General features: G+C 39.6%; 1 protein-coding gene across 6 annotated transcripts in view; it reads right to left on the bottom strand.

Moving 5' to 3' along the window:
- ASPH (aspartate beta-hydroxylase) overlaps nt 1-16,107 on the bottom strand; it is a 187,319-nt gene that overhangs the window by 95,589 nt on the left and 75,623 nt on the right. For 4 of the 6 annotated variants that reach the window (XM_070382345.1, XM_070382347.1, XM_070382348.1 and 1 more), the window contains 3 exons: nt 13,695-13,733; nt 13,129-13,164; nt 11,817-11,861 (listed from right to left, as the gene is read on the bottom strand). In XM_070382345.1, the coding sequence (XP_070238446.1) occupies nt 11,817-11,861; nt 13,129-13,164; nt 13,695-13,733 (120 nt within the window). The remainder of the gene's footprint in view (nt 1-11,816; nt 11,862-13,128; nt 13,165-13,694; nt 13,734-16,107) is intronic. The other 2 variants (XM_070382346.1, XM_070382351.1) reach the window with 1 other exon arrangement.

Genomic DNA, 16,107 nt, shown 5'->3' with positions numbered 1-16,107 from the left:
CGTCATTTAGTAGGATGTACTCTTGAGTTTGAGTAAACTCCGGGAGATAGTGAAGGACAGGGAAGCTTGACACGCTACAGTCCATGGGGTTGCAGAGTCAGATGTGACTGAACAACTCTTGTAGGTATCAGGGATACAAGATAGAAGAGAAGTATCAAAAAATCTCAATTTCCAAGGATATCTCTTCCTGTGGCACCAGCAATGTGTGCAGGAAGGCTGGGAGTGTCCACCCCTCCAATAATCTGTTACCTGGCATATGGCTAGTGTAATTTAGACAAATCAAGCATAAAATGCGTTTCTCAGTTGACTATAGAAAACTAGTGGGTGCTGGTCATGAAGATTTTAGAGCTGTCCACAAATCTTCCCGCCCCCAGGGAAACCAAGGAAGGAAGAGTGGATTGAATTGGTCATCTTTTTTTAGGTTTGTTTGTTTGTTTTTTGACATGGACCATTTTTAAAGTCTTTATTGAAATTGTTACAATATTGCTTTTGTTTTATTTGGCTTTTTGGCTAAGAAGCATGTGGGACCTCAGCGCCCTGACCAGATATTGAACAAATACCCCTTCATTGGAAGGCAAAGTCTTAACCACTGGACCACTGGGGAAGTTCAGAACTGATCACCATTTAAAAAGGTGTGGGAGGCCCCTGGCCAGGTGTGCGCCCTGGAACCAGGGTCATCATCTTTTTTCCTCCTGTCTGCAGTTACCTAGGATGACAAGAGGTGAACTAAGAAGGCCTAGCCCAGATGTTCCAATCCCAGGGCAAAAGCCCTAGGTTCTGTCCCCTTCTAATACCACTGCTTCAGCAAGTTGAGATCTGAGCCAGGAGCTTGGGTGTGGAAAATACACAGAGTAGGGGATTTTCACCTCTGGGGTTTTCAGTGCTTAAATTTAACTTAGGTAAAGTTCTCAAAGAGCTTCAGCTTACCTCACTAGCATTCTGCACAATATAATACAGTATGACTTTGCTATTCTTTAGTCTTTGTACCGGAGAAGGCAATGGCACCCCACTCTAGTACTCTTGCCTGGAAAATCCCATGGATGGAGGAGCCTGGTGGGCTGCAGTCCATGGGGTCGCTGAGGGTCGGACACGACCGAGCGACTTCACTTTCACTTTTCACTTTCATGCATTGGAGAAGGAAATGGCAACCCACTCCAGTGTTCTTGCCTGGAGAATCCCAGGGACGGGGGAGCCTGGTGGGCTGCTGTCTATGGGGTCACACAGAGTTGGACACGACTGAAGTGACTTAGCAGCAGCAGCAGCAACAGTTTGTACCTGGGGCTTCCCAGGGAAAATTCAAATGGCCCTCAGCGTGCCAAAAAGGAAAATGATTGATAACACTTAACTAGATGCCAGGCGTTGCTCTCAACACTTAATGAAGATTATCCCATTTAACTCTGAAAAGTAGTTTTAATTCCATAGATAAGAAAAATGGCTTAGAGAGGCTACGGAATATTGCCAAGAGTTGCAGAACAGTTAAGAACTATTCAGAAGGCCACACTCTACAATAGCACACTTTGCATATTCCAATAGTGGGTGGTCCATACTCTACGCTTAGTCCAACCCAGAAAATGACAGAAGTACAAGCTTACCAGTAACTCAGATTTAAGTCTTAATACACAGCCCCAAAGAAACATAAACTACATGTTTTCTAATGGTGCTAACTCTTTCAACATTATTTTATTAAAGAAAACCTTACTAAAGAGAACAGTATCTTCATCTTTTAAAAACTGTCATACAACCATTAAGAAAAAATCATTTTTGTATATTCAATTATTTTGAACCCTATCATTCCAGCTACTGTGCTAATTTGCCTACCGGCCAATTCTTGTGGGCACAGCTAGTCTCCACCCAGGTCTGTGTGTCCTGAGCTCCTAGTCACACTGGCATCTATTCTCCCTGCTCCAAGACCCAGCCATGGGGCTCTGCCTCTCCCTGACCAGGTCCTGTCTAAGTCACAAGGCCCCTGTCCTCTCTCCACTAGCACTTCCCCAGTCAGATCCTATCACGACATCACCTGGATTCTTACTCCTCCGTTACCTGACTGCCCTCTCTCTGCTTGCTCTTGGTCGCCCCCTAATTGTTTCCACCTTCCACTAGGTGCCCACCTGTACACTCTGGACTCTAGGCTGTGAATGACCTTGACTGGCAGGCCTTGCAGCCTCTCTGACCCTCAGTCTCTTCATCTGTAAGCACAGTAATAACACCCAGGTGCCTGGAGCCCCGACTCCCTAACTCAGCACTTAGCATCGCCAGTGCAGCAAAACGGGCCTGCTTAACCATAAAGGATTTTTCTGTTTCTTCTGAGGGCCTTGGAGGAAAAAACAACACTTTCTAAAATCCCAGAAGCTTCGTCCCTTTGTGTCTCATTCTCCTTGACTGCCCAGAGAATGAAGATCAGAAGAGAATCTTCGGTACCTTTTGCTACCCTTCCAGTCACTCAAACTCCTAGGTTCTCTCAAACAGGCTGAAGGCTAATCCTCACCAAGTGATAGTCACGGAGGACCAGAGTGTGCAGGTGAATGAGTGACCTCGCCAGGGACTTATCAGAACTTCTAGGTGCAGGACAAAAACCAACACAGCATGATGCAGGGACTATTTCATCCGAATTCTGCCCCTCAGATTGTAGCATCGTAGTGAATATTAAACGAAATAAACACTACCTACTAGAAATAAGTAAAGAAAGAGGTTGAATGTACTCCTTCGTGATTTTAGTCACCAAAAGTGCTAGAATACCCTGAAATATTAGAAAGTATAAAATGAACTGATGTTGTTATGGAACAAAACAAAAAAATATATACTCTAAAATAATGACAATACAGAGAAGAATTCTTCTGTATTTTATTGCACTCAAATAACATTAAACAGAAGATGTTTACATTATTTCTAGAAAATCCATTGATGTTTCCCAGCTTGGCATATATTTGTAAAGACAAGGCTCATCCATCAAGATATTTGGAATTAGAAAGTATCTGAATAATGACCACAGCATAATGAATTCTCAGTGTTCAGAGTTCTAGAGATGATTATATACAAAAATCCAGCGAAATTTATCTTATGCATTTATCAGTTCTATGTCACTCCTGTTTCTCTAAAAAAATATGGCTTTATTAAAAAGTAGTGTTCTATAATTTACAATACGAAGTAAGAGCTTTATTAGATTTTTGAGTAGCAACTCTGTATTACCCAGATCACAGCTTCAGAAAATTATTGCTCTTTTACTATGTATTACTTTGGGCTTCACTAACACTACGGTTCAGCATACCTTATTACACTATAGTGACCTCTAATGATAAAAATATAAAATTTCTTTGATTTTAACCCTAAAAGCAGGAAAAAAAAAATCGCTTTATCTTAAAACAATGTGAACGTGATCAAGAGCTCCCCTGACATGTAAATAAAACCACATCTTAGGTTTTTTTTTTTAAATAGCTCATGGTCCTTTCAAAATGAGAATGTAGCTACCTCTTTTTCCTAACAAATGAGCATTTTCATCACAGCAGCCATTTCTGAGCCACACACTAGCCACATTAAAAACAGAAGAAAGTCTCCAGCGTGGAAAGGAAAAGCCTCAAAAGCTGTGAAAGCACAGAGAACTTCTGGTTTCTGAGCACTTTTCACAAACCCTGCTTCATTCAGCCAGAGGCAATGTCTCCTTGATACACAGAGCAGGAATCAGTGTTGTACATGTTACTTTACCAGCAAAAGGAAGAACAACTTTTACATGAGGCACCACTAACTGTTATTTTCTAAGATTTAAACAAATACCAAGAGGATTACAGCTATTCTACAATCACCCCAATGTGCTGAAAAGCGTTTTTGCATGATATAACAGGCTGTTCCTTTCCTCTACATTCTAACAAGTATTTTAATGTCCCCCTTTTTTTCTGAAAAATAAATTACCCACGATAATTTAAACTTTTTTTGAAATATTAAATTTTTTCTAATTAACAAGCTAAAAGCTGCAGGAATCTCAAATGTTGAGTTTTACCCTGAATACTCGAATATAGCAATTTTTTTAATAAAGGTATCAGTGCAGATATATACAACTCAAATCTTCACAGCTAATGATGATCCCATCAGTGTTTTTCAGAGCCCTAAGACAAGGCACTCTTAGTGGCTTTAATTCATGTTTCATGCAGTGTACACAAGTCAGCTGACATAGTGTTAATTACTGATAAGATATATTAAAATCCTGCCATGACAAGTGCTGCTATCTCATCAATGGTTATTAATTACTGTCTGAAAAACACATATATGCAGGTAAGACTAAAAGCTGCATCACAAAAGGGAAAAGAAAAATCCAGTGGACCCACTAAGGCTATCAGAAAAGGACATGCAGGAATGTAACAATACGTGTGATTTTTGTTTCTTAAAAAAAAAAAAAAAGAAAAACACTAAAATGCCAGTGGACTATGGTTCATTCAAAACATCTTTAGTGTTCATTCCCAAAGATCTTGGTCTGCTCAGAAATTACTTCACAAGATCTATCCCAGCCATCTTTTGGAGCGTATGGTTAAGCTGGTCCTCTTGTGGTAGGTAGTAGGGGCAGTCTTTCTGAAGCTTTAAGTATCTGCAAAAATAAGGGGAAATCTAAATTAAAGGACCAACTAGACACAGATTGCGAAACTGCTTCATTTTTACTCTACTTATAAAAAACCACCAATGGAAAGTAAATGTTCTATTTTCGTTTGTATTGTTGTTTTTAATGGCAACTGGGTAAGAATGACTCACTACTTAGAGTAGTTCTTGGGAGGGTTACTTGCAAAGCTGATAAAAACCTGAGGTTCTTTCAAGCATCTGAGAATTACAGTTGAATTTAAGAATGTCAGTCTTTTGAGAAATACATTCAATTTCTTTCTCCCATTAATGTTTTCACTGTATTAAAAAGAAATGCAACAGAGGGGGAAAAATCTAGTATTGTATTTGAAACACGAATATAGGGAGGATTTTTCAAGGAGCAACAAGATACTGTAAGCTGTAGTTAAAATGCATTACTTATAATCTTATATCAATTTTTCATGTTATGGATGATATAAATGGTTGATAAAAATGTATATACTATTTTAAAAGAAGTAAAATTCATTCCTACTTTCAACAAACATTTTCTTATTCCAAACTTTAGTATCAAATTTATTTTACTATTATAGCTACGTTATGTTATGATCTATGTTACAATTAAAGTTAGAAAGGAGATTGTGCACATGAAGACCCAACCAAATTTTGATGTGATTTCTAAAACTGTATTATAGGCCTTCCTTCTCTCCCTCCTTCCTTCCCTATCTATTTATCTACATATGTGCATGTATGTATAACCAGAAATTTTTACATAAGCAGAATTATTTGGTGCTAATGAGAAGCAACCGGAAATTATAGGTATACTTTTATATATCCAAAAGAAATGAATCTTTCCACCAAAAGACATGTATAATGTGTAAGAATGTTCATGGCAAATTTCTTCATAATAGACCAAAACTAGAAACATTCACTACAGCCATCAATGTAGGATAGAATTTTTAAATGGAATACATTTACAGTCAATAATAATAATAAGACCAATGACTCTTCATAGCAATGTGGATGAAACAGCCATGATGGTGAGCAATGGAAAGCAGTCACCAAAAAAGTGTATATATATTTGCATGTGTTGACTTGTGGTTCTGTTTAATCAAATTCAAAGGCAGACAAATCCATCTATGATGACAAAATCAGAACAGTAGTCATCTTTGGTGGGGTCATTACTGAGGGCAGAAGAGGGAAAGATTTTCCAGGGGCTGGAAGAACTCTGTGTTGTGGGTGTAAGAATATATGACATGTACAAGTTCATCAAACTATATCATCAACAGGTGAGTACTTCCCTGTGTATAAATTACACCGCACCAGAAAGAGTTTAAAAAAGAGTTCTCTTAGAGTTTAAACATTAGCTGGACTGTGAGGAATATGCATTTCTATAACCTGTGCAATCAAAAATCCTGGAGACTATGGGAACTTGTTTAAAGTACATGAGCACTGATAAAAAGGCAAATAAACTAAAAGCTTAATCACGATTTTGAAAGACTCAAATCTATGCCCCAAAGTATCTGAATCAGGTTTCCCCCCAGAAGTAGTAGTTGCCCCAGCTGCAAACCCAGCACCTCCAGAGGCCAGTCGTCTCTGCACCTCTCCATTCCTCCCACCTTCCTTATCTCCACTAAAGTTCCATCATTCATCCATTCAAGCCAGAAGCAAAGGAATCAAGCTAGACTTTTCCCGTTAACCAGCCCGTCTCCCACCAATCACCTGCACCCCCAAGGTCCTTGAATCCATCCTGCTCTGCACCTCTGCCACGATTCCCAGATCCCACCACTTGTGCTTAGATGAACATATCTGTCCCCTGACTGGTCTCCACCTCCTTGTGGGACTGCTCTGTTCAAATATGGATCGGATCATGCAACGCCTAAGCTTGAAGTTTTTCAGCAACTTTCTTGCATTTTTAGTGAAAGTTGCTCAGTCATGTCCGACTCTTTGCAACCCCACGGACTGTAGCCCGCCAGGCTCCTCTATCCATGGACTTCTCCAGGCAAGAATACTGGAGTGGGTAGTCATTCCCTTCTCCAGGGGATCTTCCCCACCCAGGGATTGAACTCGGGTCTCCTGTATTGCAGGCAGATTCTTTACTGTCTGAGCCACCAGGGAAGCCCTAAGCCCACATTCAAATTCTTAAACATCATTTATGGGACACTCTGAGAAATGCTGCCTGCCTGTCCACTGTGTCTTCTTAGCCGGTACATGGCACACCGACTTGGTCCTTGTGTCTCAAGCACTTGTGCCCTCTCCCCTCCACATGCTGGCTCCTTCACTTTGGGCAGCTCCTCCAGGCTCAGCTCCAGCATGACCTCCTGCTCTGCTCCCCTGGCCCCCACAGTTGGGTTGGTTCCCCCTCCTCTGGGTGCTGGCCTGGGTATCACTCTGAGAGGTTAATGCTATATTGGCTGCTGTCCTCAGCGGCACATCCACAGGTCTGTGAATCGATACCAGACAGAGATTGCATTCTTCACTGTGTGTCTGGGGCAGAGCTGTAGCATGCATGCAGGTGTGTGTGCTTCAGTCATGTCCGACTCTTTTGTGACCCTATGGACTGTAGCCTGCCAGACTCCGCTGTCCATGGGGATTCTCCAGGCAAGAATACTGGAGTGGGTTGCCGTGCCCTCCTCCAGGGGATCTTCCCAACCAGGAGATTGAACCTAAGTCTTCTGTGTCTCAGGTAGATGGATTCTTTACCCACTGAGTCACCTGGAAGGCCTGAGCCTGTACCATAGGAGCTATTTAATATATATTTCTTGAATAAATGAAAGATCAAATCACTAACAATAATATGCATATTAGGTTCTTATTACCATAAGCTAAGACCTTTAGAGCTGCCAGCCTAAAGCTGGTTGTGGGTCTTATTGATCCAATTAGAAAATGCTTGATGACAAGGTGGGCATGAGTGACAGCTCTGGACAGAGGCAACAGTGAAATCAGCCCCCCTGAGAGAATATTCAAATGTGGATGAGTTACAAATGTCATCTCCATCTTCAGAGAGAAAAGAGCAGCAGATTCAGCCAGAAACATTGATGTTCACACATCTTCATTTCAGATAGCACAATTATCATCACAAAACGTAAGATAAACATTTTTCCCGGCATTGTTGTTGTTCAGTTATGCAGCTGTGTCTGACTCATTGTGGCCCCATGGACTGCAGCACGCCAGGCTTCCCTGTCCTTCACCATCTCCCAGAATTTGCTCAAACTCATGTCCATTGAGTCAGTGATGCCAACCAACCATCTCATCCTGTTGCCCCCTTCACCTTCTGCCCTCCATCTTTTCCAGCATCATGGTCTTTTCCATGGCATGACAGAAAAATTGTTAAAGGAACAAATTAGTCAAATGGTCTTAAAGTATTGTAAGGCAGGGAGTATTATGCTGGTGAACTTCCTAACTGATTTGTTCTTAAGTCATTCAATTTGTGCTATGTATAGTTTTTTTTTAATATTTTTTTCTTTATGTGGATCATTTTAAAAGTCTTTATTGAATTCTGTTACAATATTGTTTTTGTTTTATATTCTTGTTTTTTGGCTCTGATGTATGTGAGATCTTAGCTCCCCAACCAGGTATCAAACCCACACCCTCTGCATTGGAAGGTGAAGTCTTAAGCACTGGACCACCATGGAAGCCCCCACGCTATGTATAGTTATGCATTCAGATTGCTAGAAATAGGCTGTGTGACATCAAGTAAAAATATGACTTTGAGGACAAGGTGAAAACCCACTAAGGGAGCACAGGTTCCAAAATCAATTTTTTTTTAATGTGATATTAAAAATGACTGACTTCTAACATGAGCATGATCAATTTTTCAGATTGACTTTTTACTTCCTTTCCAAAAGGATGCCAGCAAAGCACTTATGGATTTATCAATATAAACAAAAGACGGAAAAATTTAAGCTATTGGACAGCTTACTTTTCCACAATGAATCATAATTAATCTTCAACATTTCTGAGTCTTAAGTGAAAGGCTAATGCATACTAAGACAAACATGCCTACTGCTAAGTCGCGTCAGTCGTGTCCGACTCTGTGTAACCCCACAGATGGCAGCCCACCAGGCTCCCCCGTTCCTGGGATTGGATTTTCCAGGCAAGAACACTGGAGTGGGTTGCCATTTCTTTCTCCAATGCATGAAAGTGAAAAGTGAAAGTGAAGTCGCTCAGTCGTGTCTGACTCTTTGCAACCCCATGGACTGCAGCCTACCAGGCTCCTCCATCCATGGGATTTTCCAGGCAAGAGTACTGGAGTGGGGTGCCAGTGCCTTCTCTGAAAGATGCCTAACGACACACTATCTCTATCACATCAAACCAGCTCTCATAACTCATCTGTTCTTGGGTCTTCATTTCTATGAAATCCTCTAGAGCACAGAAGCTGAGAGTGTGAACTCTTGGAGCCAGAACACAAGAATCAAACTCAGTTCTAGCATTTATCAACTCTGTGATTTCAGGCAGGTTCCTCTGCCTTGCTATGCCTCAGTTTTCTCATCTGTAAAATGCAGATATGAGCATTTCACCTCTGGGGCCACTGACAATACTAAGGGAGTTAATTCATGTGTGTGTCAAGAAGTGCATGACACACATGATGCTTAACCAAAGTCAGCACTCTCTATCCCCTGGGGGGAAGCCAGATACAATAGTAAATCAAGACAATTCCTGCCCCATGGGATTATTATGTCCCATCAATATTGTTTTGAAATTTAATTTGCTATTCTAGGACTGCGTAACCTAGTCTTAGAAAGATCAGAGAAAGCATAGTAATCATCAATTGGATTCTGAGGGCCAGGAAAAAGTGAACTGATATCCAGCATTGTGCAGAGAGCCTCAATCTGAGTTTTCCACGGATTAAAGAATTTTAAAGATTAAAAGGTAGTAAGGTAACAGGCCCCACAACAATTGTTGCTACAGTTTCTGCATCACATATGTCATTCAACACTACTGCAAAAGCAGTCACCTTACTGTACAAAACAGCAACTAATTCATGAATATTATTCCTTCATAAGATTGAATAATTAAATGATGCAACATAAAGTAAGACTAAGAAAATATCAGGAAATAAGCAAACCCAGTACAATCATTACAAGTAACTACTGCTAACTCTCCGCCTCACATCCTCCTTGGTAAAGGACAAACTTATAGCGTGCAGTGCATCACTCAAATTTTTATGACACCAAATGACAAGTGACAACTTCTGGAGCAGGTCTGTCAGAATTCAGCTTCTCTTGATGCACCTCAAATATCAACCTAAAGTGAAAGAAAGTGAAAGTGAAAGTCGCTCAGTCGTGTCCGACTCTTTGCGACCCCATGGGCTATTCAGTCCATGGAATTCTCCAGGCTAGAATACTGGAGTGGGTAGCCTTTCCCTTTCTCAAAGGGACCTTTCCAACCCAGGGATTGAACCCAGGTCTCCTGCATTGCAGGCAGATTTTTTTACCGGCTGAGCCACCAGGGAAGCCCCAATATCAACCTAATTAATTAGTAAATAGTAACAGCCACAGCCACCATTCACTGGGATCTCATTCTATCCTCAGAAAGGATGCATATGAATCAAATCTTCATTTTCATTTGCTTCAGCTGTTAAATATCTCATCAAAAAAAACAGCACCTTATTCCAGCCCCCAGTCCCTTCACCCCTACAACCACTCCTTAGTATTTTATAATTATGTTCCAAGGAAATTTGGGGGCTCATTTATAAAACACCAAAACAGAAGCACAGAGCTTTTAGGTCAGAAAATAATATTATATTTCATACCTTCATTAAAGTCAGGTCGATATTAAAAAAATATCAACTGTAACTAGGAAGAAGTGCTGTAGACACTCGTTATTTTTAGGAAAACTTATAAAACAACTTTCTTTAAAGGAATGCAGAGTAAGCAAAATGCAAATTCAGTAACCTGCTCTGCATTCTCAGGTGAGAAACAAGGCACACTGATGTACTGCTCAGCAATACAGACGAAGCTACTGCTCGGCAATACAGAGGAAGCTACTGCTCGGCAATACAGAGGAAGCCACTGCTCGGCAATACAGAGGAAGCTACAAACGCAGGACAGAGACACCAACTGTCCTGACTCCGCATCTTTCCTAAACACAAAATATACGCATATGCCCAGAGGTTATCATGTCAAAAGTCAGTTTCTCCATGGATTTTGTTTCTCATTCACGTTATGATGCCAACAACGCAGTTCCTTCAGGAGTCATACATACTATAAATGTACAACGTACAACAACTATCAAAACTTAGAACTACCCAACCATTAAATAAGTAAATATGAGCGGTGGTATAACTAAAAATAGTCCTTGATTAGAAAAGGCTTTTTCCCCTTGAAATTGAGTATTTCGACCAATTTTGGCAGGCACAATTATTTCTACCAAAATCAATACTCCTAGTGCACATCATCGCTACAAAATTCACATGAAGCATAAAATGAAAAATATGAGTAAAAATTGAACCAATAAATAAAACAGAAACAAAAAAAAAAGGAAATAAAACACAGGAACAAGAGGAAATACATTTGAGAAAGAGATGTTGACGAATCCTCACTTAATAAAATATTTTTTCCCACTTAGAGAATAAGAGGTTTATATGTTAATTTCTGATTAAAGGAATAGTTAATGTCTTCTCTAAAAGGCATTTGAAAGCATAGGCTTTGATTGAAATGCTGTCCCTGTTCTTTAAACTCGATGATGATGAGGGGGATGTGTTGGGGAAGGGAGGGAAAAGCAGAGTGATGGATGTAACACAGTGGGCTGGTAGGAAGGACTCCAGGGCACTCATTCACAAGTCCCAGATAGCCTGGACCATGTGGGGTGCAAGGATGCTTTTAGGGAAGATGGGCAGTGCGGGTCAGTGGGGAGGACCAATGTCACCAATATATGTACTGTTCAATTTTCATCTGAAGGCAAGTCTGACTCCACATCCTCCATCAGATAGCCTGTCAATCAAAACAAGGGAAAAACCCCACAACCTAACTTCTACTACTATCACCATCTATGATAGCAAAAATCATACAGTGTTTTGATCATGAACACTCCTCAAATTCTAGCTCAACCAATAAGTACTAGACTCTGTCTGATGCGTATTCCCCATTACTTTGGCTCAACTGACCTAAACACACAAAATTTTCCTTTTAAATTTAGGATAGGTATAATTAATCCTCTTCTCTCAGGAATTCTACTCTCCATAGAATTTTCTTCATACAGCATCTTTTAAATTAAACAAAAAAGAAAAAGGAAATACTTGTAACGAAACGCCATACCTGGTGGTACTTCTTGCTGTTCCTCTGCAGGGGGCATGTGCGGTTCTGAAATTATAAATAAATAATAAAATAAATAAAAAAACACTCCATTACAGATTGCTGTCCAGCGTTTCAAGACTACAGATCTTTAAGTTGGCATGATTATTTTTACAGACTGTTTGGGGGTTTGATTGCAATTTATCATAAAGCATTAGGTTTTTGCACCAACACAATAAAGAAAAATGAGCTACAACTTTGTAAAAGTTTGTATATTTCTCAACTTTCCTGAACCACAGGCTTTAGAACATTATCTGCCTAACTGACTAACCTCAAAACTTACTGTCTGGCAAAGGAGATATGAACCAAAGCCCAAGTTTTCACCACAATTTTGCACCAGACTTGATAGGAAAGCTGTTGAAAGATATTTAAAGCATCTTGTTTCTTGTTAACAATACAAAAAATTAAATTCAAATAGAATCTTTAAAATGTATCACTATCCTTAATAAGCTCGTTTTTGAAAAATAATACTCAAGGTAACTTATTCTAAAACTAGCCAAGAATATGGATATGAATTATAACATCCAGCCTTTTTTTGTAGACATCAACCCACTTACAACTAAAGAAACTGTAAGCCTCACGACCCAATGGTATAATGATATATTTATCTGATTGGCTCTATAAAATTACATCACATGTTAGTATCTTCATCCCTAACAACACAGTGGGTGGGCAGGAAGTACCTTAACTGAGACACTATCAAGAAATAAAATTGTTATCTTTCCTTTTGTTCAAGATTTTGTGTAACAGGCTTTGGTCGAAAAGAGAATATTTTATTAGCGTTTTCTAAAACTCAAAATATTTATGCAGCTATTTTAATCATTTTTCTTCTTGCATTAATTTGCTTCTACTTGTGAGAATGCTCAAAACAGTTGGAAATATTTTAGATAAAAGGAAAAAGAAGCCTCATACATATTTTCTCCAACTGAAAGGACATAACTTTCAACCCACTTCAGCCCATGGATAACTCGTTCTCATGACACCACCTCCTCCTACTTAGAGCAGCCCTCCTCACCCTAATATGATACTTTGTACTATACAATCCTGATTTCATCTCCATCACTGCCTTTCTCATAATCTTTACTTTATCATCTCATTGGTCACTAGAGTGCCAGCCCCCAGTGAAAACAGAATTCTAACTCTCTTATTCACTCTCATCCTCCGAGCCCCTGAGCAATGTCAAGACAGCAAATAGTAAGTGTGTGATAAATGCTTGTTGAAGAAATGAATATAACTTTTTATAAAAAGTAAACAGATTTCTATTAAATTAACTTACCTTCTAAAATTGTGTTTGAATTATCTACAGCATGATCTAAAAAAAAAAAAAAATTAAAGCACATCTTACATTAAGCACATCTTACCTACTTTCACAAGTTCTTTAATATATTCGTTTGGAGACCTAAATTTGACTCTTTTTAGATTGGGGTTTCTTATAGAGAGATTCATTAGAATATCAACTTTAATTTCTAAATTATAGTCAAAGAATACATCAATAGGCTGGGATGTCTTTAGTGGTTCAGTGTCTAAGGCTCTGCGCTCCCAACACAGGGGGGCCCAGGGTTCAATCCCTGGTCAGGGAACTAGATCCCACATGCCGCAACTAAGACCTGGTGCAGTCAAAACATAAATAAATATTTAAAAGTCAATTGATTTTAAAAATAGGTTGGCATTATCTCTGCGGACATAAACCTTGCACCATAAACAGGATAAATATATCAACATGATCCAATTCCTTAGTGACTTAAGAATGTCTTGTATTTCTGACTACATCTTTGTTCCACAAGTTATACTCGTTTTCACAAATTCAAGGGGAGCTGACTTGCAGGAAGCTCAATACCTTACCTGAACTTTCTGTCCCTTCATTTTGCAATGGCTCGTACACTACAAAATACACAGAAAAAATACTCCTGTAGCCCAGTATCTCATTAGAACACAAGAGCAGCCATACAGTTCAAAGTCTAGTTTATTCTTGAACCCCTGTGACTTCATTACTAGTAAATGGCAGTTTACAGAGTACAGTGGGGAAGAGTTTGGTTCTGGGGCGAAACAGGCCTAGATTCAAATTGCAGAGTAGCCTCTTCTAGCCAGAGGAACAATTATATATGCTTCCTTCTTGCCAAATGGGGAAAATTAAAGTTCCTCCCCAATCACTTGTTAACAGGGTCCCATACTTTGTTTACCCCTGGGTGGTGCTGAATTTCTCTTTTATCCTTTGTGACTGTAGTGGAGGTTCTGAGTTACCCACAGCTCTGTCTGCTCTACACTCTGGATCCCAGACCTGGCAGATTCTCTACTTCGCAGAGTAAGCGATGCTCAGATGTTCCACCTGGGGCAAACGGCCCTGCCTCCAACCCGAGATGAGGGTTCAGCGGGCAGGTCTTAATCCACTACCTTAACCACAGCCCAGGGCTCACCTCTCTCTGCTCCACTGCTTAGGCTCTTGTCTCTGCCACCATCTCCCCTCGTGTCCGGCTAGTCCATAGCTTCCCTAGTCAGCCTGATTCCTGCTTTTCCCATCTTCCAAAATGCCTCAAATGTCCTCGTACCCTAAGAGCAAACTGTGTTATAGTCCTAGCACAGTTACAAATGTTTTCCCCTTGATCATTTAATAAAGAAAAATATCAAGCATTTACTATCTTTTAGATATTATTCCCAGTGCCTGGGTAGAGTGAAGGACAGTTTTTAATAAATGCTTTTCTATCCTGCTGGTGGAAGACAAAGACACAGTGAATACTTGCTCCCTCTGTCACCCTGAACTGTGTCCCATTTTAATATGCTCTTCTATCAACTGAAAAACAAACAAGCCTTTTCTTTTTGTTGCTGGTGTCATTTTTATTTTATTAGTTTGCTCATTTTGTATGTTTTTCTTTTTTATTGAAGTATAGTTGATTTACAATAGCTCAGTTGGATAGCAAAGTCATTCAGTTATACATATATATGTGTGTTTGTGAGTGTATATATATTTTACATATATATATATATATATTTTTTATTCTCTTCCATTAAGATTGTCCTTGTCCTCTCTCTCCTCCATTTCACAATCTAATTTCTTCAGAGTCATTTGCACATGCTGTCTTCTCACTTCCTCTCCTCAACCCACTCCAGTCTGTCTTCCAGTGCTGACCACATCCCTGAAAAGACTCCTCTAAGACTACCCACGAGCCCTCATTTAACCCAGTGGACACTTCCTGCCTTTATTGAATCAGATCTCCTGGCAGCTCCTTCCCTAACAAATGCTCTCATCCTTGGACTCCAGGGCAACCATCCTCTCCTTTGATTCTCTCCTTTCTCATCGATCTTCATCATTTCACCTTTTTCTTAGCAGGCATTAAAGGTTGCCTTTCATCAGAGTGCAGACACAGCGACTCCTCTCATCTAGCTCTCTCCCCTCTCTTAAACTACTTCAGTCTTTGGATTCAATCATGATGCATATTCCGAAGATTCTCAGACTCAGTCGGGAATAGACTTCTCTTCTATGATCCAAATACCATCCATCGGCTAATCTGATATCTCCCCTTGGATGGCTCAGTAGGCACTACCCGCATAGGCAGACTGCTCATGACCTTTTGGCCCCAAGCCCGTTTTCCAGTCCATCTGTCTTACAAAAAAGCACTCCATCCACCAGGCACATGAGCACAAAAGTGGTCATATTTATACCTTGTTAACATTTTAAATTATATTTATTACAATATTCTGCCTATGAATATATCTTTACTTTCACAACATCTAACTTAGCATTTATCTAATTTTATACTTCTTTTAAATTTGATTTTAGAATTCTCTATATCTAGTCTGCAACTTGCATTTGGAACATGTTCTTACGAGCATATTTGGAAAAACACAATAATGACTGGCAGAAATTAGAACACTATCTCAAATCCTACCTCTGCGTGCAATTTTTAAATTCCAAATTCCTCTTTTCTCCTTTAAATTCAAAATCAAAAAGAAAACCTAAATGCATTCATAGTGGCCAAGTTATTTAATTTATTAAAAAAAAATATTAGTCCCTAGTAGGATTCTTCTGATGGCATCCTTCACATCCCATTAGGACCTGTGGATGGTGATCTTGGTAGGCTCAAATCTTAAAATCACATGTTTAATAAATTAGCATACTAGATCTACACATAGCTCTTCTAATTTTCTTCACTTGAAATTCACCAGCTAACATAAGACCACAAGTTTTTTTTGAAAGTAGAGACTTCATATTATTCATATTTGAGTGTCAAGCCCTAAAATCATCCAGCACACGGGAAGT

Source organism: Bos mutus, chromosome 14 (genome assembly GCF_027580195.1).
Source record: "Bos mutus isolate GX-2022 chromosome 14, NWIPB_WYAK_1.1, whole genome shotgun sequence".
Lineage (NCBI taxonomy): Eukaryota > Metazoa > Chordata > Mammalia > Artiodactyla > Bovidae > Bos > Bos mutus.
Note: the sequence above shows the minus strand (reverse complement) of the source record. Positions and strands in the feature narration are given on the sequence as shown.